The sequence below is a fragment of the Bos grunniens genome, chromosome 1 (assembly GCF_055505025.1).
Source record: "Bos grunniens cultivar Pamir isolate PY7600 chromosome 1, Bosgru_T2T1.0, whole genome shotgun sequence".
NCBI classification, from domain to species: domain Eukaryota; kingdom Metazoa; phylum Chordata; class Mammalia; order Artiodactyla; family Bovidae; genus Bos; species Bos grunniens.
Window position 1 is genome coordinate 55,355,456 of NC_141165.1, and position 10,959 is coordinate 55,366,414.

At 45.3% G+C, this 10,959-nt stretch overlaps 1 protein-coding gene across 2 annotated transcripts; it reads right to left on the reverse strand.

The window, feature by feature from the left end:
* Positions 1-294: 294 nt before the first annotated feature.
* Positions 295-10,382, reverse strand: SLITRK3 (SLIT and NTRK like family member 3). 2 transcript variants are annotated; one of them, XM_086317895.1, is made up of 2 exons: positions 10,040-10,382; positions 295-4,450 (listed from the first exon to the last, which is right to left on the reverse strand). In XM_086317895.1, exon 2 carries the CDS (start codon positions 4,430-4,432, stop codon positions 1,490-1,492), a length of 2,943 nt encoding a protein of 980 aa, XP_086174021.1. In that variant the 5' UTR covers positions 4,433-4,450; positions 10,040-10,382; the 3' UTR covers positions 295-1,489. The 2 variants fall into 2 exon arrangements, with proteins under 2 accessions (XP_086174021.1, XP_086174012.1); XM_086317886.1 differs by lacking the exon at positions 10,040-10,382 and adding an exon at positions 9,052-9,825.
* Between the last annotated feature and the right edge of the window lie 577 nt (positions 10,383-10,959).

The window sequence follows — 10,959 nt, forward strand, 5'->3', positions numbered from 1 at the left end:
CCTAGGAAAAATGATACATCATTGGAGTACTAAGTTTGAAACTCATAATTCAAGAGAAAGAAGTGAACTATATATTGATAAATCACATTTTTTTATGTCCCATTTTTATCCTAGGGTGTGGAATGGGTGTCGTGAGTTACAAGATTTATTAACATCACAGTGCATCAAACTTGTTAATAAACTAGCTTTCTGTGTAAGAAGTAAAAGAAAGATTTTAAAAAATGGGAGCACAAAAGGCATGGCATAGCTGGAGTTTAAAGTTCAAGCTTTGTATCCTCTATATATAATGTATTATGTTTTTCAAAAACTTTTTATTAGGAAAGCTATACCAGACGCATAATCACTATACAATGATTAAACATTACCTTTACAATTTATAATCACTGAAATTACAGAATAAATATATGCACATTTCTTTTGAATCTTTGTGTGTGAGAGAGAAAACATTAAAAGTGCTTCCTACAAAGCTGTTAGTGATATATACCCAGTTGCTTTTTTATGTTTTTTTTATATTATATATATATAAGAAAGTGCAGATGTTCTCCAAAAAATCTTGGCATCAAGCTGAAGTGTCACAAAGAAGGTGCTCATCCCTAGGTGAGTGCCTCCAGCTGTTAAACCATCAGGCCTCCACTTCAGTAGGCTCCAGCCTAGAAGATGACTTTTCCAGGGTGGTAGGAGAGATGTTTTGAGCTGTACACTAGAGGAGAAAGGAAGGTGAAGCTATGGAGAGGATAGGAATGGATCAAACCTGAACTAATTAGATTGGGTTGAATGGATGAGGGGTGTGTGTGTGTGTGTATGTGTGTGTGTGTGTGTGTGTGTACCTACACCAGAAGGAAGAAACTGCAGGTTTAGGGACCTAACTATGTGCAGGGATTTGTGATGTGCATGTGGGTATGTGTGTGACAGAAAAAACGAGTGGGTGAGAACATTCCAGCAAAGCCCGCCCCCTCCCTCCCCGTCTTGCAGTTTCCAGGCATGCAGCAAACTGCATTGTTAATACATGTACAGAATCTGTGCCATGATGGGAAGAGGAACGAAAACCACAAATGGCAATCTGTTTTCCCCCCTCCCTGTCAAAACAAAACTACAACTAAAAAAAAAAGTTACTGAAAATAAAAAGACACATTGAATTTTACTTAATTAGGATCAATACAATGATCCCCAATATACCTTATACATGGCACAGTCAAAGTCTCAAGTTTCAGTATAAAAAAATAATGATAACATTTGCTGGCAAAAGTCTGCGAAGGCACTTCATTGATTAATGATCTGTGTATGGCCCTTCCTCCAAATCACATCTGAGTGGGGAGAGCATACATCTGTATTTTCTAGTTATCATGCGGTTTCAGTTCTGTTCAGGGCAGGGAAGTTTGTGAGGATGGAGTTATTGGGACAAGTGTAAAGGGAGCAAGGGATATATTTCTTTTATTTTTCTTTTCTTTTGAAAAAAAAAAAAAAGCACTAATGTATTTTTCTTTTTCCGTTAGAACCTATATGTTGTCTTCTCCAGGACTTCGAGGTAATCCGGCTTGGTTTGAAGTTTGGCCCTTAACTCGAGGTAATCACTTTTTTGGGTTTGGTGGTCTGTGAAGCCCTTTCCAGCCGAGAAGAGAAGGGTTTCTTTGAGCCTGGCGTCCTGCTGTAAGTCTGGGTATTGCATGCCAGGAGGATGGACATGCAGTTCCTTTAATTTGGGCACTGTGCCATAGAGACAGTCCACAAACCCCACCGTACAGGGGGCTGGTTGTGGCCTCTCTCGGTCTAGTAGCATACTGCTGCCACCACAACCTCCCCCCGGAGGAAACAGCACCACCCCGCCATTCTTCTCGTGGTGGCGGAACCCAACCAAGTCTCCCCCAGTTCCCGCAACTACCCCGGAAACCCCACCAACTGCTGAGTGGTGAGGGTGAGGGTGATGATGATTCATGGTCACTATGGTATTGAGCTGGGAGCTGGACACTGCCAGCGCCCACTCCTTTTCTTTTTCTAGCAAGGTCCGGTAGTTGCTGTGGTTCTCCTTGGGTGTCTCAGCAAACTGCTCACTTCCTAGGAGAACCTCCCCCATTCCCGGAGGTTGTGTCACAGGAGCCCCACGTTCTGCACCCCCTGCCTCTGGCCCTGATGAAACAACCACCTCCTCCTCCTCACGAGGCTTGTAGATGGGGTTGTTGCACATCTGAGTAACGGGATGAGGAATGTACTCGTATACATGACCCACAGGAGGGGCCTTCTCTGGGGAAGAAATAGTTGGTCGGCCCCCACCTCCATTTCCACCTCCACCACCTCCACCATCCTCAAAAAGTCGGTGGCATTGCATCTGGATGCCAGTGAGGTCCACGCCTTCCTGCCTCTTGCTTCTAAAGGGCAGCTTCTTCCGGCGCCGTCGGAGGACATAGGCAAAGAGGCCTGCAGCAACAAAGACTGCTGAAAAAAACAGAACCAGCAGGCTGAGAATCAACACAGAAAGTGGCACAGGGCCTCCAGGGGGAGAGAACTCATAAGGTGATGCACTCGTCGGCCCCCCAGCAAGGTGAGCATCTCCAGGCTGAGCGGGGGATGCTCCAGCTGGTGCGATGTGTAGCATCTCTGGGCAGAGAACTTCCAGTTCAATAGTGCGCACGTCACGGTGGGTGAGGTTCTCAGGGCTCCTGCATAGGACATCACCCACCACACTGACTGAGCTGATGGTTTCAATCCACTGTTTGAAGGGAACCAGGTCACAGGTACAGTCCCAAGGATTCTCATTGAGGTCTATCTGGACAATGGCATTCAAGTGTTCTAGGACACCAGCCACAGGAAGATAGAGGAAGTAGTTCTTTCTCAAGTTGAGCCGAGCCAGGGATGTGCCTGCAAAGGCATCTGTTGGCAGGGTCCTCAGCAAGTTATTGTTGAGGAATAGCAGCTTCAAGTTGGGCATGAGGCTGAAGGCTGCAGGCTGGATTTCCCGGATGACGTTGAACTCAAAGTACAAGTAGTGCAAACTCTGTAGGCCTCGAAACATGCCTGGAGTCAGCTTCTCGATATCGTTGCCATTGAGAAAGAGGCTCTTTAGGTTAGGCAGGTTGATGAAGGCCCCATCCTGGACATAAGAAATACGATTGTTCCCCAGATGTAAGAGATCCAAGGAAGAGAAATTCCAAAAATCAGAACGGTATATTTTCTGAATCAGATTGCTACTCAGGTACAATTTCTTGGCATTCAGAGGCCTTGGAAGAAGTTCAGAAATGTTATTAAATCCTCGCTCTTTGCAGTTGACAGTCAAACCAAGGTCATTGATATGCAAATTACAGGTACACCCAGTAGGGCATATAATGGGAATGGGTGGTCTGGTCTGATAAGGAGCAATGGGAGGTTGGTTTGGACCAGGGTATAAAGCTTGAGATGTGGACGGTGGCCTTGGTGTTCGAGGCTGTTTGGTGGGTTTGGGCTGTTTATTTGAGGACTTGTATTCAACAGAAGAAGCAGTAAAATGGACAGAGGACAGCATTGAGGAAGGCTTAGTTGGCCATGCATTCTCCTTGTTTGATGACAAGTGGGGAATCCCCAAACTAGCCTCTACCTCAGAGTCAGACAACAAGGGACAGAGTTCTGTTTTCCTGATTTCTCTCAGGTCCTTTCCATGAAAATGGAAAGGAGTCTCACAGGTGATATCTCCCACCAGGGCAGTGTAAGGAATGCGTTCCAGCCAACTCTTCAGTTGCACGATTTCACATGTACAGTTCCAGGGATTTTCTTCCAGCTGGAGCTCCATCAGGCTTCTGCCAATATGGTCTAGCATTCCTCGGTAAAAAAGAACTTTTAACCTGTTTCCACGCAGGTCCAAGTGGGTTAAGGAGACAGCCTTAAATAAATTTGTTGGAAGCATGGGAATGAGATTATCATTTAAAATCAGAACTCTCAATTTACTTAGATTCCGAAATGCCCCACTCTCAATACGTTTAATTACATTGTAGTCTGCCTGAAGATATTCCAGACTTTCCAAGCCAAGGAAGGTGTCATTTCTGAAGATGTCTAGCTTGTTCTCGTGAAGATACAGTCTCTTTAAAATCTTAAGACCGTTGAAAGCTCCTGTTTGAATGTCCTGCAATGCATTGTTCCCAAGGTTAATGGACACAGCATTATTCAAATGAAGAAAACTGTTGGTGTACAATTTCCTCATTGAATTTCTCTGCAGATACAGTTTAAAAGGTCTTGACCAGAACTCAGTAATCTGACTAATATTTGTAAATCCTTTGCTGTCACAATGTATATGAAAGAGGCTTTCTTTAACTTCACAGTAGCATGGATCAAAACAGGGCTCATCTATTTCCTCTGAGTCCTCTATGAGGGGAATCGGGGTAGTCCATCCTAAAGCAATTGTGCTTAGAAGAATTATCCACAACATCCTCCCTCTGTGAAGCATCTCAGCTATAGAAGGTTTCATCATTCGCGGTTGATTACAAAACTGCAACAGAAATAAAGATGCAGATTTTTAGCTTTTCATCATATACACTACTCTAATTGACTCCTATATGTGGACCTTTTTAAGAGTGATATAAAAACTTTAGTAATTGTTGAACTGACACTCAAAATGACCTATCAACATGCTTAATATGTCCTATATCTTAAAATTAGGAGACTGAAGTATTGTGCCATGTGATGACATTTTCCTGAATCAAGCCATACCTGGGGAAGGGTGTATCATTAAATCAAAAGCATCCTTTGTTGTCTCTTGTAGCAAGCAAGGAAACTGGCATACAGTGATTCCTCTTAGGGATAGGCAGATTCAGTAATAATGGCAATTATTTGGCTATTACACTTGTTTGCCTGTTAAAACTCTCATTGCTATCAGAGGTGCCTATTATGGATCTGATTGAAACTCTGATGGAAGAAAATGTTCTTTAAACTATGGGTTTCTGTTCATAAAAAGATATGGCATGCCTCAAAGTTATTAGATTAAAGAGTATGATAGATTATGAGCCTTTGGACCAACATCAGATGTTAAGCTGTGTAAGATGATTGGTATCTCAGGAAAACCCAAGATTTCTCTTAAGAAATGAGCACAATATGCTTAATTTTAGTGCATGCCCAGTAACTCACTGTACCCCAACCCCTTTTGCCCAAGCACAGATTATTAACATCTCCTTTAATTACATTATTTCTACATATGTGTATCATTTGGCTGTTTAAATCCTTTAGGCGTGATTAGCCTTTCTAAAGAACAAGCCCATGCAGTTGTCAGAGCTAAAGATAGTGACAGCTAAAGGGTGCTGAGCCTAGGAGTGTCTGTATTAAAACACTTGCAGAGCTTAGTTTGGAATGTATATCTGTTCCATCATGATCAACTGAGGAATCCTGCAAAAAGATGGAATGGCAGGTGGTTTGTAGAGGAGGTTTGGGTAAAGGCAAGAAATAGTGGAAACCTGGATTCTTACCTCCTGATAAATGATCACATGAAATACATTTCAGAAAGATATTGCTCTTTTCCAATGAGAAGGAACAAATACAGTGCACTAATCTAATAATTCGGAGCTTTCCTCCATGGATCTCTTGGAGCCTAATATCCATATATGAAAATGCATATATAAATAAATTATAATGATGCAGTTATATTAGATTGCCCTTCTAAGTCACTGAAATATCAATCAAAATTAAATTGTTTTTGATCAATAAAAATAGACCGGAGTTTTTAGTATGTATTTTCTTTCCACACAGATGCATCCATTAAGGAAATATTTTGTCAACCTAACTTAAAACACAATGATATAACTTATAGGGAGAGTGAAAAGAATAAATCTCCACATTCAGCTTGCATATGATGTACACAACTGTACGGAGAGGAGAACCCTTAAGAAAGCAAAGAGAAATTTGCCTCAGGCATGCAGTACTCAATTTTTGGAAACAATTAAATGAAAAAAGAAAGCAGATGAGGCTACACTGCAGTATAAGTCTTCCTTGTACCCCTTTTAAAATATTAAAACCTACTTAAGTTCTTTCTTTTTTACCATTCTTTTTTTTTCTATGTTTTTCCTTGTTTTTGAGGTCCCTGATATTTAGACAAGAAAAGCTCCATATGGCTTTGACTTACCTATTTTGCAGGATTTTTATTTTTTTAAGCATTGATCATCGGGGGAGGGGGGAAGGAAAAAGAAAAGAAGAAGAAGAAGCTTGAGTTTAAGGATTCTTTCTTTCCCTCCCCCTTCCTTCCTTTTGCTGAAGCTGAAGCAAAGGGGGATAGTGGGGGGTGGGGGGAGAGACCACAGAAAAAAAAATAAAAGCAAGCTTGAGACGTGCTGGGAATGCAAGGGGCCTTTCAATGGGTTTCTTTAGAATGCAGAACTGCCGCTTGGCACACTCAATAGAGGAGAGAGAAGGGGCTGCTGCAGGCTTCCAGCTTCGCTGCCGCCGCCGCCGCCGCTGCCGCCGCGGTAGCTGCTCTCCCTGGGTACCGGCAGCACATCATTGGGCACTTGGAGGAAGGGCGGCAGGAAGGCAGGGAGGAGGGCAGGCTCAATCACAGTGCAGAATCGCGGACTTCTCTTGCGCTGGCTTTTTTTTTTTTTTAATATGTGCTGTAACCCTGGATCCGGCTTTCCACGTCACGAAAATGAGCCCCGAGAAGGGGAACGCGCTTACCATGGGGTCGGGCGCGAGCACTAGGAAGCCGTGACTATACAGTTGTGTGGGTGTGAGTGTGTGTGTGTGTTTAAGGGGAGAGAAAAGAAGTGGAGGGGTCAAGATGACAAACTGTCAAAATTTTTTTAAAAAGGAAGAAGAGATCAACCAAAGGGAAACATTCCTTTGGTCGGGACGGGGGAAGGGGTGGTTGGCTTTTTTTTTTTTTGATTTCTTAATTTAACTGAAGGAAACCATTGCCTGACTAGTTTGCTCCTCTAGTTCCCAAATCTCCGCTCTCTAGTGTAGACAGTTTGAAAAGTAAGACTGTTCTTTAGAATTATCGTTTTCACAGCCCACACTTACTCTCAAAGACGGGGATAAAGGGAAATTCAGGTCTCCAAAGCAGAAGAGCTGAATATAGCTGATTCTGCTTGGGTGTCCTGAGTAAGAGCTCAGGCAGCCTGAGCGACTTGGACCGAGTTTCTCCTGCATTTTGCTTCGATTTCTTTGCACCAGGAATCCTTTTGTTGTGCAGCAGTTCAGAGCCTTCGATTTCCCCTGGATTCAACAGCTCTGGCTGCTTCCACCTTCTAAAAACCAGAGACAAGCCAGTGCTCTGGAAGGATACGCAGACCACTTGGATAACAATGACATATTTCACTTCTTCCACCAGGAAAGACCTCGCTGGGATAGGGGGCAGCATTTCAGGGTTTAGATTCTTTTTTTTTTTTTTTTCCTTTCATTTATTTGCCCCGCCCCTCCCCCCCAACCCCCTCATATTTCTCCGTGGTATTTTCGGGAAGAGGATGGTAGAGAGTCCTGAGGGTGGGGTTGATTGAGGGAAGACATTTCAGTGAAGAGGAGCCACCAGATCAGAGCTCACAAGGATTCTCTAAGAAGAGTTTTTAAAGCCTCATCTGATGGTTTTACAGTCCTACCTGCTGGGACGAAAATGCACCTTAGTAGGGAAACTGGAGAGAGGCAAGTGTGCAGCAAAGGAGTCTAGTTAGCGACAACTGTGCCTCGAGGATGTCGCCCTCGCCCCCACAACACACATGAATCCTGTCATCATCTCACGGGGAAAGGAAAGGCTTTATGGTCGCTAAAGAACTGGACTTGCCCAAGGGCTCAAAGTTAGCTAGCCCGTAGAGGTGAGTTTTTCTTAAAGCACTTTTTCACGAGACCAAATGTATATGTCATTACCATTCTAAATATATATAAATAATCTAACAGAAAAAAAACCGTTACTTAAAAATCAGTCATAGGATATTTGCATATTTTGCATTAGAAGTGACCGCACCTGTGTCCGACACTCCACAGTGGCTGTCAGAGACTAAGTAAGAAGGAGGGCAGGATTCTCTTAACGTTCCCCAACCTTAACATTCCAGACCCACCCAATCTATCGGTCTCTCAGCCAAGAGGCTGAGCTCAGAACAGAGCAATCCCGTCTCTTTCACCAGCTGCCCCCCGCCCCAGCCCCCAACACCACCTTCTGTACCCAACGTGCAGAGATGGTGACTATTTCAGGAATCTTATCGGAACCCAAGATGCGATGGAATCGATGGGTAACCGGGAGGCTTCCCTGCGCTCCAGTGACAGTAAATGGCCCTCTCTGCAATCATTCTCTGTTCTGTCTTGAACTACAACCACCACCACCACCACCCCCCACCCCCACATCCCGCTCCAAGTTCTTGATCCGGGACATGTCCTAAAGGGCATTTCACCATTTTCCTTCCCTTTTTCTCGATGCAGGGTATCTCAGAGATAGGAAGAGCTCCAAAAGTTAGGAGATGAAGGGCCCTGGAGTCCGGATTTCGACCGCTTCCTGCTGCGAGCGCCCGGCATCATTTGTTTGTCCACAGGGAGGACAAGAAGCCCTTTCTCCCCACAGTGCCCCCTCCCACCTCCCCCTCCCCTTTGCTGGATCTCCGAGCCCACTAATCTCTCCATATCTAAGATTAAATATTCCAATATGGAAGCAAAATGATCTTCCCTAGAACAAATAATTAAAATGCTGCATCATTCATTTTCTGAAAAGCCCTGATCCTTCCAGAGGTCCTTTTCTAATCTGTCGCCAGGCGAAACGCACAATGGGTCTGTTTAGAAATGGAAAATGATTAAAAAGCTCAAGCCATTTTCCTTCTATCCTTTACAACACGAGCGATCCGCTGGGGGAGGGGCCCTTCGCTCTGCCACCTGGCCTATTTGTTGGAGTTACTTACGATTTACACCCCCAAGAAAAGGGGTCCGAGGATATTTTAGTTTCCAGTACCACTCTTTCTATCATCGTCCTTACAGCTAAATGATCCGCTTCAAAGATATAACCCTCGAGCACCTGTGAGCGTACAGAAGCCACCGCGGCCAAACTATACGCTCTACAAAGAACATCCTTACACGCGAGAACACTGGTTTCAATTAGGCAAAGTAGGAAAGGATGGCGGCGAGTACCTATCAGTGCAGAGCGCTCTCGATCTCCGAGGTTTACTCCAAGGGGCTTCCCAGCGAGAGGTGCAAACTCTCTGGGAGGCAGAATTATATCCATCATGCCGTAGCCTGCAGTTTCTCCTCCCCAGGCCGCCAACTTTCAGAAAGGCCACCAAATCACGCTTGTAATCCTTTCAAGTGTTTCCACCTTTGAGACTCGCAGGGAAATGGTCGCTGCATACCAATGGGAGAGCCGGGCGCACACCTAGCGCGGCAATGCCGGTGACAGACACTCAGGACCACAGCTCTATATACCCTCGATGGCAGGCAGGCAGCGTGAGTGTCCCAGGACTGAGCTCTTTGATTTCAGATCTCGGTGATCTCGATTCAGCTGTGAGCTCCACGGTCCCCGAGAACCCTGGCTCGGTCTCCGGGTTTTTCTCTCTAGCTTCCTGAAAGGTTGTCACTCAAAGCGCAATCCCTTCCCGAGGCCTCCTTCCCTAAAGGGAGCTGGGATTAGACCTTGCCTTCTCCCGGTGTCTTTGCTCTTGACCCTTTGGGTAGGTGGAAGTGGGGATGGGTGCTGTGTAGATGAGAGAAGAAGAGGTGGGGTGGAGTGGGAAGCAGACTGGAAGGGGGTGTCCAGATCCCAGATCCCAGCATTGGCCAGACAGCGAAGGTGGGGGCGGGGGGAGGAGGAGAGAAAAAGAGAGACGGGATACAAATACAACAGTATGGCTGAACACTCCAAATTCTACTTGAATTTGGGGGATCTCGGGTAAAACACCAAGGTGAAGCGATCCGGTTGGCAGAAAGTGAGCCCCCTGACAGCTCACCATTCAAGCGTCCTCACTTCTGGAGCAGGAGAGGGTGGGGGGCGGGGAAGGGGACCGCGGAATGCTTCAGGCCAAGGAGACGCTCTCGGCGGCAGCCTCATTTAAGACTGACCTGCTTTAAAAGTGCCACTTTAATGGCCTAGGAAATAACTAAAATCGGATTACACGTTACTTACCAACGTCTGCACCCAAACTGGGAGCACCAGGTCGGGTGTTAGGAGACAATATACCGAACGCCAGGCTGGAACCCGAATGCAAATCCATCAGCCGCCCCCAAATCGCTCATGGAGGGAGCGCCGCTCGGGAGCCCCCAGATCAGCCCATCACCGGAGCCTCCGCCAGCTTGTCCCCCCAGCACCCCCGGCCCCTCCTCCGCTCCAACTGTGTAAATCAGCCGCCGCAGTCCTCTCGCCGCGCATCGCAGGCAAATCCCTGCTTAGGAAGCAAGGAAGCAAGTGATATTCATATTCTCTCTCTCTCTCCTCTTTTGATCGGTCACAATCTGGCAGCTCTACAAAGAAAAACCCTGTAAATTTGACTAACAAGAAGTTAGCATTCTGTATCTCTGGATTGATTTTAACTTTTATTTGCAAATGAGAGATGGTTGTTTGGAAAATTACAGCCCAGGCCTGAGGGGGTGGGGGTGATCAAATTAAGCGCATCTGACCTGTCTCGGTGGGCGGTATCGCTAAACGCCTCCTAGAAGCAGTTTTCAAGTTATTTGCAGTAGACCTCCACCTTCATGATACATAAGTGACAATTTGAGAGTACGTATATTTGCTCATCTGTTTACACCTGCTAAGAAAGAAGAAAATAAGATTGTAGAGTGAAGGATGGTGGGGGAATTTAACGGAGATATGCTGGATAGAGACAAATTAAGGACACTTGAACAATTGTTGCACCTATGTGAAAGTATTATTGCAACATTATATACCCACTGAAGGCGACCATTACCCCCACTGCAGTCATACTAAAGCAGTCACTTAATGCTCCATTCAATCTGCAGTGTAAACCAACGCAGTTCTTAATAGATCCCGTTCATCAGAGACTTGTGTTGGTAGAGAGGGCAGTCTTCCACTAGCTACCAAACTGAATA